The 25,669-nt window shown below is 40.3% G+C and overlaps 1 protein-coding gene across 3 annotated transcripts in view; it reads right to left on the minus strand.

The window, feature by feature from the left end:
- The window catches only part of dpp6b (dipeptidyl-peptidase 6b), an 82,292-nt gene extending 57,634 nt beyond the window's left edge, over positions 1-24,658 (minus strand). The window contains exons 1-2 of one of the 3 annotated variants that reach the window (XM_086203705.1): positions 24,518-24,658; positions 24,244-24,321 (exon numbers count right to left, since the gene is read on the minus strand). In XM_086203705.1, the coding sequence (XP_086059831.1) occupies positions 24,244-24,300 (57 nt within the window). In that variant the 5' untranslated portion in view covers positions 24,301-24,321; positions 24,518-24,658. Of the gene's footprint in view, positions 1-11,976; positions 12,951-24,243; positions 24,336-24,517 lie in introns of those variants that run through there. The other 2 variants (XM_086203706.1, XM_086203703.1) reach the window with 2 other exon arrangements.
- Positions 24,659-25,669: the final 1,011 nt, after the last annotated feature.

Raw genomic sequence — 25,669 nt, forward strand, 5'->3', positions numbered from 1 at the left:
ATATCTAACAGCTGTACTACAGATTATAGTTACTGCAGCATGAATATCTAACAGCTGCACTACAGATTATAATTACTGCAGCATGAATATCTAACAGCTGTACTACAGATTATAATTACTGCAGCATGAATATCTAACAGCTGTACTACAGATTATAGTTACTGCAGCATGAATATCTAACAGCTGCACTACAGATTATAATTACTGCAGCATGAATATCTAACAGCTGTACTACAGATTATAGTTACTGCAGCATGAATATCTAACCAGCTACACTACAGATTATAATTACTGCAGCATGAATATCTAACAGCTGTACTACAGATTATAATTACTGCAGCATGAATATCAAACCAGCTACACTACAGATTATAATTACTGCAGTATGAATATCTAACAGCTACACTACAGATTATAATTACTGCAGCATGAATATCAAACCAGCTACACTACAGATTATAATTACTGCAGCATGAATATCTAACAGCTGTACTACAGATTATAGTTACTGCAGCATGAATATCTAACAGCTGCACTACAGATTATAATTACTGCAGCATGAATATCTAACAGCTGCACTACAGATTATAATTACTGCAGCATGAATATCTAACAGCTGTACTACAGATTATAGTTACTGCAGCATGAATATCTAACAGCTGCACTACAGATTATAATTACTGCAGCATGAATATCTAACAGCTGTACTACAGATTATAGTTACTGCAGCATGAATATCTAACAGCTGCACTACAGATTATAATTACTGCAGCATGAATATCTAACAGCTGTACTACAGATTATAATTACTGCAGCATGAATATCTAACAGCTGTACTACAGATTATAGTTACTGCAGCATGAATATCTAACAGCTGCACTACAGATTATAATTACTGCAGCATGAATATCTAACAGCTGTACTACAGATTATAGTTACTGCAGCATGAATATCTAACAGCTGCACTACAGATTATAATTACTGCAGCATGAATATCTAACAGCTGCACTACAGATTATAATTACTGCAGCATGAATATCTAACAGCTGTACTACAGATTATAATTACTGCAGCATGAATATCTAACATTTGCACTACAGATTATAATTACTACAGCATGAATATCTAACAGCTGTACTACAGATTATAATAACTGCAGCATGAATATCTAACAGCTGCACTACAGATTATAAAAACTGCAGCATGAATATCTAACAGCTGTACTACAGATTATAGTTACTGCAGCATGAATATCTAACCAGCTACACTACAGATTATAATTACTGCAGTATGAATATCTAACAGCCGTACTACAGATTATAATTACTGCAGCATGAATATCTAACCAGCTACACTAGAGATTATAATTACTGCAGTATGAATATCTAACAGCTGTACTACAGATTATAGTTACTGCAGCATGAATATCTAACCAGCTACACTACAGATTATAATTACTGCAGCATGAATATCTAACAGCTGTACTACAGATTATAATTACTGCAGCATGAATATCAAACCAGCTACACTACAGATTATAATTACTGCAGTATGAATATCTAACAGCTACACTACAGATTATAATTACTGCAGCATGAATATCAAACCAGCTACACTACAGATTATAATTACTGCAGCATGAATATCTAACAGCTGCACAAGAGATTATAATTACTGCAGCATGAATATCTAACAGCTGTACTACAGATTATAATTACTGCAGCATGAATATCTAACAGCTGTACTACAGATTATAGTTACTGCAGCATGAATATCTAACAGCTACACTACAGATTATAATAACTGCAGCATGAATATCTAACAGCTGTACTACAGATTATAGTTACTGCAGCATGAATATCTAACAGCTGTACTACAGATTATAGTAACTGCAGCATGAATATCTAACAGCTGCACTACAGATTATAATTACTACAGCATGAATATCTAACAGCTGTACTACAGATTATAATTACTGCAGCATGAATATCTAACAGCTGCACTACAGATTATAATTACTACAGCATGAATATCTAACAGCTGTACTACAGATTATAATTACTGCAGCATGAATATCTAACAGCTGTACTACAGATTATAATTACTGCAGCATGAATATCTAACAGCTGTACTACAGATTATAGTTACTGCAGCATGAATATCTAACAGCTACACTACAGATTATAATAACTGCAGCATGAATATCTAACCAGCTGTACTACAGATTATAATTACTGCAGCATGAATATCTAACAGCTGTACTACAGATTATAATAACTGCAGCATGAATATCTAACAGCTGTACTACAGATTATAGTTACTGCAGTATGAATATCTAACCAGCTGTACTACAGATTATAATTACTGCAGCATGAATATCTAACAGCTGTACTACAGATTATAGTAACTGCAGCATGAATATCTAACAGCTGCACTACAGATTATAATTACTACAGCATGAATATCTAACAGCTGTACTACAGATTATAATTACTGCAGCATGAATATCTAACAGCTGCACTACAGATTATAATTACTACAGCATGAATATCTAACAGCTGTACTACAGATTATAATTACTGCAGCATGAATATCTAACAGCTGCACTACAGATTATAATTACTACAGCATGAATATCTAACAGCTGTACTACAGATTATAATTACTGCAGCATGAATATCTAACAGCTGCACTACAGATTATAATTACTACAGCATGAATATCTAACAGCTGTACTACAGATTATAATTACTGCAGCATGAATATCTAACAGCTGTACTACAGATTATAATTACTGCAGCATGAATATCTAACAGCTGTACTACAGATTATAGTAACTGCAGCATGAATATCTAACAGCTGCACTACAGATTATAATTACTACAGCATGAATATCTAACAGCTGTACTACAGATTATAATTACTGCAGCATGAATATCTAACAGCTGCACTACAGATTATAATTACTACAGCATGAATATCTAACAGCTGTACTACAGATTATAATTACTGCAGCATGAATATCTAACAGCTGTACTACAGATTATAATTACTGCAGCATGAATATCTAACAGCTGTACTACAGATTATAGTTACTGCAGCATGAATATCTAACAGCTACACTACAGATTATAATAACTGCAGCATGAATATCTAACCAGCTGTACTACAGATTATAATTACTGCAGCATGAATATCTAACAGCTGTACTACAGATTATAATAACTGCAGCATGAATATCTAACAGCTGTACTACAGATTATAGTTACTGCAGTATGAATATCTAACCAGCTGTACTACAGATTATAATTACTGCAGCATGAATATCTAACAGCTGTACTACAGATTATAATTACTGTTGCATGAATATCTAACAGCTGTACTACAGATTATAATTACTGCAGCATGAATATCTAACCAGCTGTACTACAGATTATAATTACTGCAGCATGAATATCTAACAGCTGTACTACAGATTATAATTACTGTTGCATGAATATCTAACAGCTGTACTACAGATTATAATTACTGCAGCATGAATATCTAACAGCTGTACTACAGATTATAATTACAGCAGCATGAATATCTAACAGCTGTACTACAGATTATAGTTACTGCAGCATGAATATCTAACAGCTGCACTACAGATTATAATTACTGCAGCACGAATATCCAACAGCTGTACTACAGATTATAGTTACTGCAGCATGAATATCTAACCAGCTACACTACAGATTATAATTACTGCAGCATGAATATCTAACAGCTGTACTACAGATTATAATTACTGCAGCATGAATATCTAACCAGCTACACTACAGATTATAATTACTGCAGTATGAATATCTAACAGCTACACTACAGATTATAATTACTGCAGCATGAATATCTAACAGCTGCACTACAGATTATAATTACTACAGCATGAATATCTGACAGCTGCACTACAGATTATAGTTACTGCAGCATGAATATCTAACAGCTGTACTACAGATTATAGTTACTGCAGCATGAATATCTAACAGCTACACTACAGATTATAATTACTGCAGCATGAATATCTAACAGCTGCACTACAGATTATAATTACTGCAGCATGAATATCTAACAGCTGCACTACAGATTATAATTACTGCAGCATGAATATTTAACCAGCTGTACTACAGATTATAATTACTGCAGCATGAATATCTAACAGCTGCACTACAGATTATAATTACTGCAGCATGAATATCTAACAGCTGTACTACAGATTATAATTACTACAGCATGAATATCTAACAGCTGTACTACAGATTATAATTACTGCAGCATGAATATCTAACAGCTGTACTACAGATTATAATTACTGCAGCATGAATATCTAACAGCTGTACTACAGATTATAATTACTGCAGCATGAATATCTAACAGCTGTACTACAGATTATAGTTACTGCAGCATGAATATCTAACAGCTGCACTACAGATTATAATTACTACAGCATGAATATCTAACAGCTGTACTACAGATTATAATTACTGCAGCATGAATATCTAACAGCTGTACTACAGATTATAATTACTGCAGCATGAATATCTAACAGCTGTACTACAGATTATAGTTACTGCAGCATGAATATCTAACAGCTGCACTACAGATTATAATTACTACAGCATGAATATCTAACAGCTGTACTACAGATTATAATTACTGCAGCATGAATATCTAACAGCTGTACTACAGATTATAATTACTGCAGCATGAATATCTAACAGCTGTACTACAGATTATAGTTACTGCAGCATGAATATCTAACAGCTACACTACAGATTATAATAACTGCAGCATGAATATCTAACAGCTGTACTACAGATTATAGTTACTGCAGCATGAATATCTAACAGCTGTACTACAGATTATAGTTACTGCAGCATGAATATCTAACAGCTACACTACAGATTATAATAACTGCAGCATGAATATCTAACAGCTGTACTACAGATTATAATTACTGCAGCATGAATATCTAACAGCTGTACTACAGATTATAATAACTGCAGCATGAATATCTAACAGCTGTACTACAGATTATAATAACTGCAGCATGAATATCTAACAGCTGTACTACAGATTATAATTACTGCAACATGAATATCTAACAGCTGTACTACAGATTATAATTACAGCAGCATGAATATCTAACAGCTGTACTACAGATTATAGTTACTGCAGCATGAATATCTAACAGCTGCACTACAGATTATAATTACTGCAGCATGAATATCCAACAGCTGTACTACAGATTATAATTACTGCAGCATGAATATCTAACAGCTACACTCCAGAATATATTTACTGCTACATGAATATTCAACCAACTGTACCACAGATTATCCATACTACTGCATGAATATTTAACCATACTAGAGATTATAGTTACTGATGCATGAATTAGGGGTCAAGGAGACTAGAAATGGAGGCTTCCTCTTCCCATGACAGACCAATAACGTTTCCTTCTTTAAACAAGGATTAATTCTCACTGTCAGCTGGTTTAATAAAACTGTAAATCACAGACAGGAAGAGGGATAGTCTTGCAGTGAGGCAGCGGTGGACTGATGTGCTGCTGACAGATTAGTGGAGGTGTTGGGGGAAGGGCAGTGAGGTGAGGCATGATAAATGATGTGTCAACACAGCTTTGAGTTGCTGGCCGGGGGAATGGATGACTTGTTGATATGCCTCTGGGAAACAAGAGTAGGTCAATACAGACAGAGAAACCACCGTAGAGCCTTAGATTCATTTAGAGCCTAACGGGATTGATTGTGCGGGACAAAAACACACCAAGCACGTCACAAGCAGGGGATGTTCAATGCAGAACGTGATTGCTGCATCCTCTCCAGATGGCGAGTCAGACGGCGAGCAACAGTCTGAGTGTGTGTGTGTGTGTGTGTTCCCAGAGCTTGCAGCCTCACCCTCTCCACCTTTGCAACCATGGCAACGCTGAGCATGAGGTCCTGCCGAGGATGCTGCGGTGTCCTGAGGGAGGGGGGGACTGCGCTGGGTGAGGCACATTTGCCTTGTGTGCCCTTTACTACATACAGATTTCACTGATAATCAGTCCTGCAGTCATGTTTTATTCTGTTGGTTGTATTTTGCTGCTCTTGGATTTACTTCATCTGATTCTTGCTGCGTCCTAGTTTGACAGCTTTTATTTACACCGCACCGTAAATGATCACTGACCTTTAATATACCGTCTTGCATAAAGAAAATCAGTAACTGAAATTTGCTAAATTAGGGTACCGTCGCAGCCCCTTCAGCTTAAAAACTTGATCTTAAATTATCTTTTAAATTTAATCTCCACTACACTTTGAGAATGACCAGTAAAAACCATAAACCACAATATCCCATAAAGAGGTCTGTCCAGGGACCTTTGTAGTACATTTGTCCCCACTAACATCCCCTCCATCTGTCTATGTGGACTCTCTGGATAATTTCTACATGTCAGATGAGCTGGTAATGTTGCAGCAGCCTCCAGTAAGCAGTCATCACCTGAATCCTACAGTTCGTCTGGCCGCTGAGATAATGAGATCTTTCTTTTATCAGGCTGCACGATTTATTGAAGCTCCGGACCTCAAAGAGAAAACAGAGCTAAACTGAGACTTGGGAACTGGGCCAATGTGTGCTACTCTTGATCTGGAATATCTCTGAGTAGCAGCCACAGTGAAGTGCACATGAGGACAGTGTGTGTGCACGCGCACGTGTGTGTGTGTGTGTCTGAGTGTCTCCGTGTGTTTGTGTGTGTGCGTGTTTGCCCGAGTGTGTGCTTGTGTTTAAGCTCCAGGCTGTAGTATCCAGTGTGAATTGAATTTTACACTTAAATCAGACAGTCAGAGTAATTTATGATTCATTCTGTTTGAACTCTAATTCCCTGCGACTCAAAACAGGACAAAAAAAAGTAATAAAATTACGTGGGCGGAGAATTTACCTTTGATAAAATACCGTGTACCAACAAGAAACTTAAGCAAATGAATTCAACAGTGACAGCCATGCGGGCATAATGATTCTGTAAAGGCCTCCAGCTAAAAATACTCTAAGAGTGTAACAGAGAGCTGTTTGTGCTGGTCCCCGGAGACGTAGCCAACGTAACCTCACTGTCTCAGAGCCATCAGCCTCCTCTGGGATAAGACTCTTTCTATCGAGAGTGCTATTACAACACGTTTCCAGTGTACTTTCAAGAACACATCCACAGCCTTGGTGGAGGTAAAAACTGCTTACTCATTGTTAAGCATCTTTTCATCGTCAGATTAACGTAGCCTTGCAGGAAACATCCTCCTTCCACCGAGTCCACAGTTGCCATTATAAACTTACATGAACAAGTCTTAGTTCTTGCATCACAATCAGTATCATCATGATAAAGATCAGCTGAGTATAATACGACTAGATACGATTGTACGTAATTGCGATTCAAGCTTGAAACCGCTCAAGGCAGGAACCTTGAAGGAAACATACATTAAAAAAATTAAGTGTACAGATATTTTACTAGACAGATACAATAATCACTTCAAAGAAGCTTCCATCAGAGATGAAGGAGTCAAACTATTTTTAGTGGTACAAGAATGGGAGTCATCACTCCAAAACTTCCAGTTTGGCTCCAAGATGCAGAAACTCTCTTGACATCATGAGCATGGTTACACTTTCCTCTTTGATAAAGCTTCTAGAGGGCTGGCTCTTGATAGCCCCCAGTTGTGCTGCTTTAGGCTTATTTACTATTATAGTTGCTATTGTTGTTTAAGTCTCCTTGTCCCTCTGCCACATAATCTGGTCTTGTCTATCTATCTCTTTCCCCTCCTGTCTCTGTCTTTGCTTCCGTCCCTCTCTAGCTTTTAGCTCTAGCTTTTTCTGCTTCATGTTTCTCTCTAATAAAAGGAAGACAGAGCACCTGGAGAAAATCCACACAGGCACAGAAATCAAACCCACAGCCTTTACTGTTGTGGAGCGGCAGCGCTAACTGCTGTACCACAGTGACGCAGAGATGATTACAGGAGGGAAGATAAAACAAGACAGGACACAGAACTAAACCTCAGAATCCTGTCAGAACACGCGTTTCAAAATAAAACAGGAGATATGAGTTAAACACAGAATCTAACCTGCAAATCAACAGTCAAAATTGGTCAGTAACATTACTTTGTCTTTTTTTTTTTTTTTTACACTTCTATCAGCTTCTCTGTGTCCACATTTGCTCTTTTGTGTGTTCTTCAAAGATGTATGTTGCATCACCCGAGTTTGGATTTGGCCTAAAAATAAAGCTCTTCAAGCAAAAATCTCTCGGGGCAGAATATTTGAACTGTGTTTTTTGAAGGAAATAAAAAGTGTGTCACCTGAATCCTGAATTTGTTTGTGTTATCATTCATCACCACAATGCAACACACAAGCAAAGAGGACGTGTTTACATTTTCTCAGCCTTCACCGTCAATAGAAGAGAGGGAAAGTCGATACAGGCCATGTTTGTCCCTGAACCTCAGTTGGAAAGTGAAATGTCTCAGGGTTTCACCTTTACATACAATCAATTAAGGATGCTTGTGGGGTTCTGTGTGCTGTCAAGGGTCCTGGAAAAGAAGAAAGAACCACTGCTGATCTCTCCCATGACGACTGAAACTACCACAAAACCCTGTTGCTCACACACACACACACACACACGCACGCACGCACGCACGCACGCACGCACGCACGCACGCACGCACGCACAACACAAAGCAGAAATGATAAATCAATCCCACAACAAACAGCTCTCTACAAACAACCGTGCAGTGCTTGCATTTTGGGCAGCAAGCTGCAGTAAACAAATTAAATAGGTGTTTGTGAAAAATTCTCAATTTTTAAAAAAAAAAATATTTACAAGCTTAGAATGAGCCGCGGCTGCCGTCACCTCACACAGCTCGAGCTGTATCTGCAGCTGAAGGATTTCTGGAACGCAAGTTAAATATGTGAATATGTAAAATGATATTCATGTCATTTCCAAGTCAATTTGTGCTCTATCCATCTGAAAATAAAATGAGACAACTATGGCATGTTCAAACTTTTGCCAGAGGAGGTGTGGGGTGGTGGTGGTAGTTGATATAGCATTCCTTGAAATGGTCTCCCCATCTCCTGAAGCGAAAGGCAATTTCATGCTCTGGCACAAGGGACATCAGGATGAAGGACCTCAAGGTTAACAGTGCAAACCTAATGAATATGTTGGGAATACAGCAGGAGGAAAAACAGCTCCTGGTCACAGTCCTCAAACAGAGGAGAAGTTTAATTGGAAGAGAAAACCATGATTTTTGAATTTGTCAGCAATGAGGTAGCTCATTAAATCTACATGGAAAGATTTTCAGGAAAATGCGGTTGAAAACAGCGAGCACGGAGAGCAGCTGAGGTGTTGTTATTGACGGCACCAGCAATGTCAGCGTTCAGCCTGTTGCCAACCCTATCAGTTGATTCTCAATGTGCCTGACATTAATTATTCAGAGGAATATCCCAGTGTTGGCAGCCATCTTAAGATAAAAGGCTCGAGTGGTCCGCAATGAGCTTGTTGTAGATTAGCATTGGTGTCATCTGAAAACAAAGCTGTTAATAAGCAAATCAGTGACAATCTGCTTCTCAGAGCTCTTTCTTTGAAAGAAACAAACGAAAATCTGACATCACCCTGATGAGGGAAGGTTCAAATTCTTTTTGTTTTCAAGGGAATAAAGCAAGTTATGGTGTGTATGTGAGGGGAATTCAGATTTAAAGATCTCAGACATGCACTAAAGTTAAAAAAACACAATGAACAAATGTGTTTCTGGCATTGATTATGCAGAAAAATAACTATAATTAGCGCATTTAAATCCTGCAAACCCTACCTTTTCTTTCCCCTCATTTAGAATCCCAGATAACACACACACACACACACACACACAAATATTTTACACTTCACACATTCAACTGCTGAACAACATGTCTTCTACTCTCTAAATTCCCCTCTCATTGTGAGTGACTTGAAAGCATCAAAAATCCACATTATATCTGTGTAGGTGTAAAACTAGACCAGGATCAACTTGCAGATATTTGTGGTCATAAATCCTGCTGGGAGGAACTGTCTCTTAAAGACAACACTGATAAAATGTTCACTTTTACCAATGAATGCGGGAAAAACCTTGGAGCGTCAAAGTCTGCTCGTCCATCATTCTGCCCAGTGAAGCTCAGACGTTCAAAATGTAGAACAAACAATGAATAAACACACATTTTGGCCTGAAGAGCTTTTTGCACATAGTGACATGAGTCTTCTCTAATAAAACGAAGTAAAAATCAGGATCAGTGATCCTCAACATTCTGGACACCACCAGTTTGGCCTTCTGGAAGCCATTGGACAGTCATATACTGTACTCCTGAAAAACAGACTGTCAAATAACTGCATATCTTCCATTTCCTATTGCTTTTCTCACCTTTGGGCGAGAGGCGGGGTTCACCCTGGACAGGTCACCAGTCCATCACCAACACATAGAGACAGACAACCATTCACACTCACAGTCACACCTACAGTCAATTTAGAGTATCAATCAGCCTCGTCCCCTCTTGATGTCTTTGGACTGTGGGAGGAAGCTGGAGTACCAGAGAGAACCCACACAGGAACAGGGAGAACATGCAGACTCCACACAGAAAGATCCTGTGATGGAGCCAGGACTCGAACCCGGAACCTTCTTGACAGTGCTGACCACTGCACCACCGTGCCGCCCACTGCCTTTCTGCCAGTGATATTTACTTGATTAAGTTGTATTACACAGACTCAATTTCGACTTTTATCTTTTCAGGGCGCACCATATGTCCATTTTGTCTCTATTTCAATCTAATATAAATGAGGTAACACTCCACATGTCCTTTGACAGTGAATGCTATTCAATGCTATTCAAATCGAGAGAGCACTCAGAGAGCACAGACAGCCACCAAGGCCAGCGGTCTTCTCTTCTATTATATTCATGTCGACATCTCAAACCATTACATGGTCTGGTTGGATTAGAAATACCGTATGTTAAAATGTAATTTCAGGGTCACATTGGTGAGACATTCTGTTAACACACTCAAATTTCTGTTGATGCCAGCTCATATCAAAACCAGCAATAAAAGAATCTTGTTTAAATGTCTCAACAAAGAAGGGTTAACCTCTAACCCCTACACACAAAAATCTATGAATCCACATTATAACCTGTGAACATTGACAACAGAAGTTCTAAGAATCTTATAGCTTTAATCCACCTGCACTAAAGGATGAGGCTCAGTTCATAATAGACCACAATGTACCTTCATGCCACTTGAGGACAAATATTTAATGCATTTCAACAATAAAAGATCTGTGATTTAACTCAAAAAAGTACAAATCAGGAGCAGCAAACTGAACAAAAACTACAACAAAGTAAGTAACTAGACAACTTGGTGTTTTGCTCACCTTCATATTCTTCCTCTTTCCTTAAATCTAATTTTTAAGGGCTCTTGAAATAGCCAAGATGGCGACCAGTGTAAAAAAAACCCAACTCTCATCAAAGCTGGTAATAATGATCAGCGTAAAGTGAGGTGACATCACGCACTCACACGCATTTTGACGCGCCTGCGATTTCAGCACCACAGACAGCGCCAGAGAGAGGCAGCCAGACACCCCCCACCCCCACCCCCACCCCCACCCCCAAATGAATTAAGCTTCATCACGTGAAGATGATTTAAGACGTTAGAAACACAGAGGCCCTCTATCAGAACATGTGACGCCCAAACAGCACAACTTCAAACAACTGCCATACAATAAAAAATAAACATAGCAAACTTTCTTGTTCAGCTTATAAAGTAGCAAGTACTTAGTGTGTGTTTGTGTGTGTGTGTGTGTTTGTGTGTGTGTGTGTGTGTGTACGCATGCTTGTGTGTGTGTTGCACTGATCATAAACTCTACACAAATACTACATTATACAAAACAGAAAAAAAAATCTATCTTACGTCCTCATCTTCCCGCAAACATTTCTTGCGGTAGTGGACACGCGTTCTGCCGTCGATCAGGGTCTGAGGAGGCTTCGCTGCGTTTTCTTCGTCTGCAACCTGACCACCGAGGAGGTGGCTGGCCTCAGGTGGGTGCGGGAAGGAATTTGTCGTATTGATCTTCCCGGTGAATCTCTGATACAAGGAAGCCATAATAATAGTTCCAGTTCACAGCATGTCAGAGCTGTACACACACACGCACACACACGTACACACGCACGCACACACACACACGCACACACACACACGCACACACACACACTCCTGCTGCTGTTTTTGGATGAGATCTGTCGGTTTCCTGCGCGCTTCGAGGACACCCGATGGCAGACAGCCAGTTTTCACGTCCGGGATGGAGCGAGAAAATAAATTTAAAAAAATAAAAAAAATTTAAAAAATACAGAAGCGAAGGTGACTCTCACTGACGCGTATGTGGATGAGTCACAGTCAAGAAGTGATAGCCGGATGTTAGGCTGAATCTTCGCTAAGATGTCCTTGTTAGCTTTTGTCCGAGCGCGCAGCAGACTGGTGGGCTGGAGGTGTCAATAGTTGCTCTCTTCTGTATTCACAACACGTTGTCTCCCCTCTTCAGTTTCCTGATGCCTCGGTGCAGCGAGGTAGCAGGCAGATGCTGCGATCAGATGCTGTTTCCCTTGGTATTTTGTCCGCAAAAAAAGAAAAAACCCTCCAAAACAAAGAAGCTTAGGATAATATTTCGACTGTGTTTTTTTTGTTTTGTTTTTTTGTTTTTGTTTTGTCCTCACGCATGAAGAGAGACGAAGGACGCAGAGAGCCCGGCGGTTCTCTCCGCAGACGCGCTGTGCATGAGAAGTGACCAGCACTGACAGAGAGCAGCTTCACCCACCGCGGACCCGCTGTGTTGTCATCCAGCCTTTCCTGGCGCTGCGTTTTACCCACAAAAAAACAAAACAAAACACCGACACCGCGGAGCATTCACCGGAATAAAACTTCACCTGATTATCCGGTCCGTTCATTAAACCGAAATCACTGCCAAAATATTAGCTCACAGTCCCAGGACGGAGCTCGAGTGCCTCTCTGTGGCGCTCTGTGTTAGGGCAGGCTGACCACGCAGCTCCAGGAGAAACCTGGAGCTAAAAGCTGAAATTATTTACCAGTGTGCACAGTCTGTAGAATCATTTCATTAGGCATTAAATCCTAATTCACGCTATGAATTACCAAAATCAAACAGCTTCTCCCTCAGGTTGTATTTTTACATTTTCCATCATATATATACATACACACACACACACACACACACACACACACACACACATATATATATATATATATATATATATATATATATATATATATATATATATATATATATATATATATTCTTTTCTTTCAGCTCACATCCAGATGGGTTGTTCAGCTCTTAACACCTTGAGACAATAGTCGACTTCACCAATGATTCACACATTAATCAAGTCACAACCTCAGTGGTTTGGTATCAGGAGGACTGAGCCTCGCTGAGCATCCACGCTGCTCTGACACATCAGTTGCTGTCATCATTTATTCCTCTACTTGATAAATCCCTTTCCTGGTTCTGTGCACTCTCGGAATCCAGGTCCGAGCCACTCGACAACCATCCCAGCCTCCCTAACAGATGTCTCCCAGTCTCCCTCACCTCGTGGGGCACTTGTGAAGTGGCTGACTGCTTGAACATTCCCCTCAGGATCTCTGAGAAATATACAGCCTGACATGACTATGGCAATCAAACTGTAAATTCTGTCCTTTATTTTAGCATTTAAATAGTGGTCTTTCATTTTTGTCACAAGTTTAAGCTTCTTTGGTGAGATTTTATTGTTTGAAAATGCCTTTTTTAAAGATGTCAGTCAGTCAAGTGGGGTGAATTGGTAAAGGCGCACATTAATGTGTTTACAGTATGCGAAAGGCGGCTGCGGGTCAACTGGTTTCCATCAGCTGGCTACACACAAGCCAAATGGCACAAATTAATTGGATGGAAGAGAAAACAGATCAATCAATCAATGTTGGGGAGAGGCGGTAATATCTAATTTCCTCCAAACATCACTCGGCTGAATGGGGAAATTACAGTGCCTTTCTTCATGCATGTAGCAGAATGGATTTAGTCACAGCCATAATCACATTTTTGCACCATTTCCATTTGATATTAGCTGGACGCTAATCATTTCCCTTGATGCTATGCTGAGGCAACCGGCAACAAGTTTCTTTATCATCCAGCTGGCTGCAAGTGTCTGATTACATTTGCTGTGGCCTCCATGCATATATTTTATCTTAAAGCTGCCTTTAGGACAGACTGTTAATGGGCTGTAAATAGTTCAAACTCTGGTTGATTTTAAGGATCATAAATAAACATTAACATAAACACACAGCGAGTCTCATGTAGTATTCATGCATCATCCGTGCCCGTAATCTCTCTGTATGTAGCAGTCATTTTAAACCTGCTTTGGAGTCTGTTTAAAAAGACTCGTGTGAACATCAACTTTGTTAACTTCTCTCTAGGACTGAGAGCAGCTTGAGTGTGTGTGTGTGTGTGTGTGTGTGTGTGTGCGTATGTGTGTGCGTGTGCATGCATGTCTGTGCATACGTGCGTGTGCGAACTGGTATATTATCTACTGGTGAATAAGTGTTGAATCTTCCAGTACATTATAGCTGAAGGGAAGCCATGTCGTAAGCCCAAATTGAAATTGCAGCAGATAAGTCAGTGAAGAAATTGTGTTTGAGAAGAGCAGCAGATTGCAGTTGCCTTGTGGTTTGGTGACAGCATGGAGGATGAGGAAGAGGAAGGAGGATCATGGGGAGTGGAGGAACCAGGCTAAATAAACACCAGCATGTCATTAGAAATTCATAGGTGATCATCTGCATGCCGCAAAACAAGGATTTGAAGATTGGGATTAAGGAAATGACTCAAAGTAGTTTATCACATGACATGTAATCTTAACCGCCACTGCATCACACGCTATATTCTTTCAGTTATTTGTTGCAATATATTGCAACACCCATTTGGTCATTTATCATTCCACACGGCTCTTCATGTACACTCTGGAAATGTACGGATAATGACTTCCAGAGGTGGTTAACTTCAAAGTTAACACAGAGAAGTGTTCTACTACGCACTTTCTCTTAAAGAATACGTTACACACGATTTGCTCACAATTTCACAAGAACAATAAAAAAATTTAAACTTCATTACATATTATAGATGTATATAAATTCATTAGGTCACACGACAAAACAGGCTCTACCACCTGGTAGAACACGTCCATTAGAACAAAGTGTCTTCCTTTTTCCTGGATTAAAACATGAACATTTTCACATGTAAAATGAATTAAAGCTATGTTGCAACTGCAACTCACTGTATCCGTCTAGGGGGCTGGTACTACTAGTTATCACTTCACCGTAGCCTCTTTTGTTACTAACGCAGCTATACAACAGTAGATAAATTGTTTTGAGTGCTACAATTTGACCAATCAGTCCTGAAAATGTCAAAAGTCTTGAATATTCATGTTATTAGAATATTTACTCATGTACTAGTACGCTTCCACTGTAGCCGAGAGCCTCTTTAGTAACTGTCGCCGCGGTGAAACAGTTGATAAACTGTTTTGAGCTTCACACGTCCGCTGCAAAATGACAGGATTTGATCTCTTTTTTTTCTGTTAACATTTCTTGCATGCACATGCTATGCACACAGAGCAAAGTAGAGTAAATGTCACCACATACAGACAAACCTACATACGGAGGGATTTACCTAGCAGCAATAAGCTTGGTGGGTGTTGTTTGAACTCATCTGGTGAGGACTTGAACCTTAAGGATGTTTATATGTATCTTAAGTGCCACACTATGACTTTAAAATGACCAGATTGCCCCCCCCCCCCCCAAGAATGTCAGACCTCCTCTGGGGGGGAAAAACGTCAGTTTTCGACTTTGTTTTAACGCTCCGTTTCTCCTGGGTCCACAAACTCCTCCACCAAGTTCAGTGACAATTAGGCTGGAGGGTTTTGTATAATCTGCATTCAGAACATCACCTCTTGAGCAGATGTGACAATCAGAATCTGTACTGAAAAAAAACCTAAATTAATATCAAAACATTATTTCATGAAATAACAACAAGAACTGTCCGATGAGGGGCCATCGGTTTAATTGCTCCTGAACAACAAAAGTTTGCCTCAACTTCTAATCGTCATTCATCTCCCTTGCAGCCCATTTGCATGCAGACATAAGAGCGGCGTAAAGACAGATCTGAGCAATTAGCTGACCTCAAAGCCGCCCACTTCCTCACTTAAATACAGAACCAAATAAAGGTTTAAATGCTGATCATATAAGATGCAACAATGCCTACGCACCTATAATTTATTCCACAATGGCCAGTGAAGTCTTTGCATCACAAAGACTAACAATGAGGCATTAAATATTCTCCACAGCTCTTGAAAGAAAGTAGGAAGTGTGTGTCCATCAAGATTCTCAAAGGGGTCATCAGGACCAGCCCCCCCCCACCTGTCCAATTGCTAGTAAACACAGCCAGCAGACATTTCTGTCAGAAGCAGGAGATTCATCCACAAAGCCAAGCCATGCCATGCTGTGCCATGCATGTTAAAGGGGCCCCTTACCCTTCTGAAGGAAGTGCTGGTGTCAATCCTCATCTGGGTGGCTATGAGAACGGACATGGTGAAAAAGGGCCACTAGCCTCTCCCCCTCACTGTGCTCACACCTTTGTGCTGTGAAGTTGGACTGCTGGAGGTCTCAGAGAAGCCACCCCCGCCCCCTCTCTCCCTCCCTCCCCTATAAGCAAGGAAGAGGATGACCTGGGGGTCCAGGGAGCCCGACCAGATTCCCTCCCTCTCTCTTCACTGGGTGAATCAATCACACAGACACTGGCATAACGGCTCCACCGGGGCATGAGGGGGTGGGTTAGGAGAGGAGGGGAGGAGGGGGTGCCTCTCCTCACTTAGGCTGCTTCAAATGCTACTTATCTCTCCTGTCCTGGTCCCTCCCTCTCTGGCTCGCTCACTCACTCCCTCTCTCCTACAAACTCTCAAGAAGAATTTTCTCATTGAAGGTGAGCAGTTCAATAGCAATAGTGAATTGGAGACTGAGATCTAAACACACAGGCACTTACAGCCCAGTATATATGTACAGTAAACACTGATTGATCTTAGCACATCAGTACCAATACTGCACGCGCTGCATTTTTACTTTTGAGTGTTCATATATGTGTGTGAGTGTGTCTGAACTTGTGCAGTGTGTGCACATATTACCAAGAAATGGATCAATTCAGTCGGCTTTGCAGCTGGGTTGTGATTAAGCACAAGAAATATTTATGTTCCCTGTCTCCAACATCGTAAAATACAACTCCACCACCCACCCACACTCACATACACACATACACACACACGCACACACACACACACACACACCTACACACACACACACACACACACACACACACACACATCACGCTTCTCTAACAGGACAGAAGTCTGGCACGAGCCGTGACATATATTTTTATATGACCTTGCCAATTATTGCGTGCAAAAGTGAATAAAATAAAGTTGGGGACTATGTTCCTATTTCACGGACATGGGAGTGTTTTATACCCTGTGGTAGTAACTGGTTGGAGATTTCACGGCCCTTCATAAATACTTATATTCAAAGTTGGCTGAATATCTTTCCAGCGTGACTCATGGACCTGTTCAAAGAGGAGTCTCCCCTCTGCAGACTTTTATCACAAATAGCTTCTGGGCTTCAGCTTGAATTTAACATCTTTGATTTACACACAGACAACAGAAGTTGATAAAGAGCTTTACACACACACACACACACACACACACACACACACACACACACACACACATATATATACATATATATATATATCTTTTGGTTAAGAAATGTAATGCTAGAAGACAATCAAAGTAGTTAAAATTTCAATAAAAAGCTGTTCATTTAAAGTTTTTTTTTTTAATTACGTAGGGTTTTGTTCGTAGGGCCAACATCTAAAGCCACACTGTAGGCCAAGATAAAGGTGAACTAAAGTTCATATTTGCATGCAGTCCACAAGAGATACACTTCTATCTGGAAGAATAATTACTCTAGTGACTGTACATGGGACTAATAAAGTCCTTTGAGTTAATACAAGACATGATAGTGGTAGTTATAGCCGTTCACAAGCTGACTTTGTCCCATGACATTTCTCCAGGGTCCTTTAAACAACCCCCCTGAAGGGTCATCTCCTGCATTCATTTTTATCACATTTACAGCCATGACATACACTGATTACGAACATTGTTGGCTCACAGTAAGTCACTGTAAATGCAATTAGCGTAAAAGGTCACTATTGCTGTAGAGTGTGGAGGTGATGCGGTATTTTATCATCCCGTTGGAAAATTAACAATGCACGGCTTAGATATCTTCACTTCCTGTGCAGCAGCCACTTATGAGAATTTCACTTCATGCTGATTTGGCAAAACTGGAGCCAGTTTTATAAACTGATGTCGAAACTGAACCATCAATAACATTTATGATAAACAACTTTTTAATAAATTGAGGGGGACATAGTATTTTTATGCGAGCTGATATACTGTAATGACAGTATTCACTTTTGCATATTTGGTAGTAGCAAATGATTTGTTTTTGGACACTGTGAGGGTAATGAAATCATCTGTTTAGCTTTTGGCTTATGCAGGACTGCCAAAATCTTGTCTGCAGCTGCTGAATTAAATTGATCTATCATAAACTCATCAATAAATAAATAAATCCAAACAGCTCTCCGTGGATTACAAGGAGGAAATCATCCCTAACAGGAGGCTCACATTGCTTCTCCCTCCAAGCTGCATTTCTGTTCCAAACACTGTCAACAACGATGCAGATTAGGTTTGACACACTTTTAGGACTCAACACAAATTGGGACGTTGACAGGGTTTATGTGATTATTTACATGAGCGTAAATGTGCAGATGTGTATTTGTGCATGTCTGTCTGTGCATCAGTGCAGTGTGAGTGCATAAATGATTCAACTTTGAGTCCCATAACGCCATCAAACCGTAATGTCCTTTGTTAGTCTCTGACCTTGACCTTCAGCCAGACCATGGTACCTATCCCTGGCTAAACGACTCAAAGGCCCTGAGCATCCTCCACCAGCACTCCTCCCTACTGATCCCAAAAGATTCATACTGCTATACTTGGTATGCTTCTCAGACCAGCTCCTCTTTGAGCTCAGGGTAGGGCAGCGGTGCAAAGACATGAATAGAGAACAAAAACACTGTTTGTCAGAATAGGAATGAGTCCAAGAGAACGCTCACATCAGGATATGATGTGTCTTTATCAGCAAGATGCAAGCACCTTGGCTGCAGATGGAGCTCTGTCAGGTCATCTGTTATAGGTGACAGGTACAGATGAACCCTGCACCCCAGGAGGCAATGCAAGAACATGATTGTGTCCAGGTTGAAGAGCTTTTAGGTGCTTGAGGGAAAGAAGGAACTGTGAAAACTGGACAGATTTCATAAACATGTTTCTCATCTGCAGCAAAGCCTCCCAGGAGAACCAAAGCCACAACACAGCAGTTAGTAGTGACAAATGACGGCTGTTGAATGGTGTTGTCCCTCGCTGCTGGCCGTCCCCGGTTGTCTCTATCTCTCCAAATTTCATTTCATTGAACAATGTGCTATTGTTTGCCAGTGCATTATCACTCTCCATACAGTCATTGGATAAAATAAACAGATGGTATCAAACTCTGTGTGTGTGTGTGTGTGTGCATGCGTGTGTGTGTGTGTGTGTGTGTGTGTGTGTGTGTGTGTGTGCGTGTGTGTGTGTTTGCGCACATCAAGAAAATGAAAGGCATTCTGGAACTGCTAATGGTGGCTGTGGGCAGCAATACAAACATTTTAAGCAGGCGATTCAAAGTGCAATGGTTCAATGCAGAAATACAGAGGGATCACTAGATGAATACAGAATGCTTTTGAAAGGCATTTCATCTGTACATGTTCCTCCTGCATACAAATACTTTTGGGGAAAGTTTGAGGGTACGATCTGGGGTACCTTTAACATTCACCTCAAGGTGAATCCTGCACACCTCAGAAAATCACTAATAAATACCTGATCAGGTGTTTTGGTTACATTTGTTAGCAAAAAAGAACAAATTTTTGCTAACGTAAGCCCACAGACACATGAATATCAGCTCAACATGACTCAGACTATGATTGCATCTTGAACTAGAAAGTATTCAGAGAGAGCGTACTTCCACCAAGTCCATCTCCTGGTCCCTGGTGACTTTGTTTTTGGGTCACAGTTAAAGCTTCAAGCAGCAATGAACAGCCTTCACACAACTCACCCACGTTGGAGTATGTTTCTCTTCCTCAGAGAGCAAAGGAGCTGAAAGTAGATAAATGCTGGATTTTGCATGACGGAGCAGACTAATGCTGCACTTTGGTGCAAATATCATTTCCTGTGTCCACTAGATGGTGCTAGAGAACACACCCTGCTGCAGTATATGCTGCTCTACATCACATGAAGACAGCGCAGTGTCATTACGTGAATTCAATGATGCTTGTAAGATCAGGTTTAGTTCCTGTAACCACCATGTGGCACTATGATTTAAATTCAGCTTGTAGATGTCTCTCATCAAACATGTGAAGTTCTGGGAAGATCCGAGCACGGGGAGTCCAGTTACAACAGTTTAATATTCTATGGCAAAATATTACAATTAGTCACATCGCCATGGTAACACTGAAGACTCAATCTTCCTAGTTGCCCATCACCAAGTTCTTAAGGTGCATGAAGTCAATCTGCTGGGAGGACTAAATCAAAGAGTAAAAAAAAAACAAACACTAGGTGGCGCTATGATACATCTACCCACAATGTAAGGGATTTTTTTTCTTTACCCTCCACTAAGTTTGAGGAAAATCTTCCTCGCAGTTTTTTGCCTCATCCTGCTGACAGACAACCAAACAAGACGAAAACATGACCTTCACGGGAAGGTAGTCATTTATCTATTTTTAGAGGCTAAAACAAAAACAATTAATATTTTGAGGAGGGAAACAGACCATTGTGGGCTGACCTCCTCACAGTAAATGCAAATGATGGCAATCTAGACACGGGAGACTGATTTGGTCTGCCAAGCATCAGGTCATACCAGAGGAGGCTGGGACAGAGACAAGATATGCTGACAAGCCTAACGTAGTTTCTGCTCCGTGGTGGAGCAGCTTCAAATTAATGTTGATGATTCACTCAGGCTTTGTATTAATATAATTAAATGATATTCAGTAACCTTTCCATGAGAGATGAAAAAGTCATTTTGGATTTTGAATGGAAATGATGAATGAAAACTTGTTGATGGAGCTATAATTCAAAAAAATATATCAGGAAATGAAAATGTTCAGGTCTATGCCACCGCCTAGTTCCCAAAGAGCGCATTTAGAAATGTTTGTATATCCTCTCGGGTAACATTTCATTATGAAAGCAGCCATGGACATAATCTCCACAGAAAACATCAAAAACCACAGCAGAGGCAGCGGCAGCAGCCTACAAACACAGCAAATACTGAAAAATAGCTGGACGCCTGATGGAATCATTCTATATGAAATGGCTTGCAACACACCCTGATGTGTGGGGGGTGAGGAGAAAAAACCATGCAGTTTAGCACCCAAAATACAGATGCTGATAAAAGTCACAACCACATGCTCACTTTGGAAGTATTTGTGTTGATAATATACATTGCCACACCAAAGATTTAAGCTACGTGAAAAAGAACTAAGTATCATGAAAAGTATGAAGAAGTATGAAAAAGTATGGCAGAAGTTTTACGTGATGACTTGCACAGTATACAGAATAAAGAGTAGGGACCGTTGTTTGTATACATAAACGGCTATTAGACAGTACAAAATTACTAGGGATAGGTTTTTATACTCAAATAGTACTGAATTGTCTTGAATAGAGTAGTAATACTCACATGTAGTACTGGGTTATATAGCATTGGTTGTTTAAATGCACAATTGTTTGGGGAAAACTGTACATAGACTGAGTATAGTAATATATACTCAAAAATAGTATTGAATAGTTCACTGTAGAATAGTTATATAAGTAGTGCTTGGTTATATAAGGTTAGTTTTTTTTTCCCCCCAAGTTTTGTGAGTTTATGTAGAATAAGGACAGTTATTCATACCCACAAACAGAATGAGGTTGTATAGAGAATAGTTGTGAGTATAGAAATGTTGTGAATTTATGCTCCCAGTTTTGAGGGTTTTATTCAGAATGAGTAGAATCGGTTATATTCATAAATCGTTTTAAGCTGTAGAATATATAAAAAAGGAGCCTACAATGTTATTTAAGAATTGCTACCAACTAGGCCTCGCCATCTACAACCTTACCCGTTTCTTTCTATCCACTGAGTTCGAGAAGAAAAATGTCCTTGATTCATCTTCTTGTTTACTTCCATTCACGTCTTTTTTGTTGATTGGTTTATTTGCCTGTAAAGCAACTCCAGTGTCGTGTCACCACTGCCACTGTAAAACCTATCGCAATTCGCACTTATGCCATCAACTCATTTTTGAAACAGTATTGAATTTGTGGCGTTTTGAGTGTTTGTTTATTGCTGGGTTTATTTCTATTTACACGTAATAACGGTCGTGTTTGCATTCATACATTTTTTTTGTAGGTATTTTTTCATCCCTCATACATTTAATTCCAATTCCAGTGTAAAAGTCGATAGGATTAACTAGCTGGGAAGATTTTTTCTTTTTTTAAAGCCAAAATATTGGGAATACATTCACGCACAATGGGGCGATAAACGTATGGTGCAGTGAGAACATGGCTGCATTTACTCTCCACTGTCCTTCCAGGAGCAAAAAAGGCTCTTACTTTACTGCACATCAGGGAATTACGTGAAATCCAAAAAGTTTTACGGTTTAAAAGAAACAGAAGTCTCACTATAAATAACTTTTGCGTGCACGGAGCCATTTGTGGTGGCAGCTGAAACATGAAATGTATAGAGCTTGTGCTCTTAACCCAGGGCTTGACAATCCCAAATGATTCCAAAGATAAAAAATAAAAAAAAATTTCAAGACGCAGACAAAGACCTCACACTTGAATCTGTGTGTGATCATTTGTCTCCACCAGAGGGCAAACTAACTCCAGCATGAGTGGAGCTGATACCTGTGTGATACCAGGGGAGAACCTTTCAGAGGAACGCAGACATGCCCGAGAACGATTAACCTACGCAGAACTACCCAACCATAACTACCACTCCAGTGCAATGCTGAGGCAGGAGCTCTTCACATCCTCTCAATTCCAGACAGTTCTCCAACTGACTGTTTATTTATCAAAATCTAAAATTAAGAACTGAAAAAGTAAACGCTCCCTCCAAACTTGTGGCTCTGCAGCTCAGAAGCGTCTAAAAATATCCTCCCTGCTGTGATTTCAAAACATTTTGTGGGATGACGTGCCCTCTAGAGGCAAACAAACTTGTCACAATTTAAATTCTCCACAGCACCTCGTTGTACAGAGAAACATTTTCCTCTTATTGAACAACAAAAATGGTGCATCTGTCTGTATAATTCAAGTTAACTTTAGATCTGTGCCTCTCCAAAATAGCATTACGGGAGTGTTATTCCTGGGGCATTGCTGGGCAGACAAGATTAAAAGCAAACAAAAAAGAAGAATATTTTCCTCCCAATGGGTTGATGTGCTGTGTTTTCTTTGTGAGTGCATCTATAAAGAGACATTCAGCTAAACTATAAAACACAATCTGGCGGATGTACAGAAGAAAAAAAGCTGTTAAACTGTTAGGGAGTAGAAAATGATGCCCAGACCCTTATGAGGACAGACTAATTGGCCTGACTGGATGGACACAATATTGAGGCCATCCAATTTGGAAACAAGCATCTTAGTAAATGATTTGGTCTATTGAGTCTTCTGATGAAGGGGGGAAACTCTCAGCCAGCTCCTTACTGAAGTGTCTTTGACTTGATTTAGGAGAGCGGTGGCAGTTACTGTTGTCGCTAGAGGTGTAGTGATATATTCTCGTCGAAAGTGTACCACGGTCACTCTGGCATGAGATACAACGCTGGATCTGATTTGATATGCTACCTTAAGTCCAATTCGGAAGGGAAAAAAATTAAATAGATAAGAAATTCCCCCTCAAATCGCCTCCACAAGTCCTTCAAGAGCGCTGCGCAACACTGTTGGCTCTTACGCGTAAAAATGTGAACAGAAGAATCTTAAAATCAAAATGTACCTTTTCTCCTTTGGTGGATCCTCTGCGGTAGTTTCCTGCACCTGCTGATGAGTTCATGTTCCCATCTACGTGTCAAGTCTGCAACACAGAAAATACACAACTGAAGAACTTCGATCCTCTCTTGCCTCTCTCGTATATTCACGCACAGACCGAGCGAGCGTCCACCTGCATATCCGCGCTTTCTCTCTTAATAAAAAGGAAAAAAAAAGGCTGATAACCGCATGCGTTTGAACTGCAGCTATTTTAGCCACGAATGATATCGAATACCACCCACCTGTAAACGCGCTATCTAACCGTGCTCCGTCCAAACGGAGAATCAAAGCGCACCGAGCGCGGCAGCAGCCTCACTCCAGAGATCCTGAGGACGCTGTGCGCTCTCTGCCATTGAGACAGGTGATCAGCAGAAAGTTTCCCCGCGATGACACTGCGATTTCCAACCAGCAAGTGAACTGTCTTCACAGTTTTTGTGCAGAGGTGTTGCTGTAAATGAGCTGAACCGGGTTCATGTCCTCACCCTTGTGTCGGACCAGGCGTTTAAGGGAGGGAAAGAAGAAGAAGAAGCCGCTTTATCAGCAAATTGCAACATGAAGAGCCTCTGAATCATCAGAGCGTCCATCTGTGCCATCCGTTTAGTAGAATAGGAGACTAATAGGCTGCTTCACCTGCACCTCATTTGAAACGTTCACGCCCCACAGATAAAAACAGATAAAGTAGCATCCGGAGATCTTTAACTTGTAATGACTTCATCCTTGCATTGTTGGTTTCTCTGATCCACACATGCCGCCGTTCAAAGGCACAAACCTCCACATCCAGCATCTATTAGAAACTTTTGACGTGAGTGAGTGTGTGTGTGTGTGTGTATGTGTGTTTGTGAGGTGATCAAAGGCGAAACCGTGTCACCCCTCCTTACCCCTTAGCGGCCAATATTTTTTTCTCCATAGGCATAATGAGGAAGGGATGCAAAAGAGTTCATTACAGAGAGTAAAATATGAATTTAGTGAAACCACAGGGAGCTGGGAAGCGACACACTGCAAATACTAATGATCCGGGGCCATGGAGTTTCCCCCTCTAACTTCTGCTGCTAATTAGAGAGAACAAAAGAAAGACGTCTCTTTTGTTTAAATGGAAAATATGATTGTGATCATGATATTTCTGTAGATCCTGTGGGGGGGGGGGGGGGGCGGGTATGTCTGGGTTTGTTCTCCTGTTATCCTTTGCTTCCTACATGCTTTCTTACTGCAGACTCACAAATCACATTGAGTTACATGATTGCACTGTGACCTCGGTTTTATTTCTTGATTACATTTTTTTCTAGCTGCATCACAGGAGGGGGAAGAATAGAAGAAAACCGAAGATAAATGTATAGAAGACACATGTTTCATTAAGTACGGGCAATCAAAAGCAACGCAAGTAGATAATAAAGAGG

Source organism: Aulostomus chinensis, chromosome 5 (genome assembly GCF_037954235.1).
Source record: "Aulostomus chinensis isolate RoL2024-O1b breed Wild chromosome 5, RoL_Achi_v1.0, whole genome shotgun sequence".
NCBI classification, from domain to species: domain Eukaryota; kingdom Metazoa; phylum Chordata; class Actinopteri; order Syngnathiformes; family Aulostomidae; genus Aulostomus; species Aulostomus chinensis.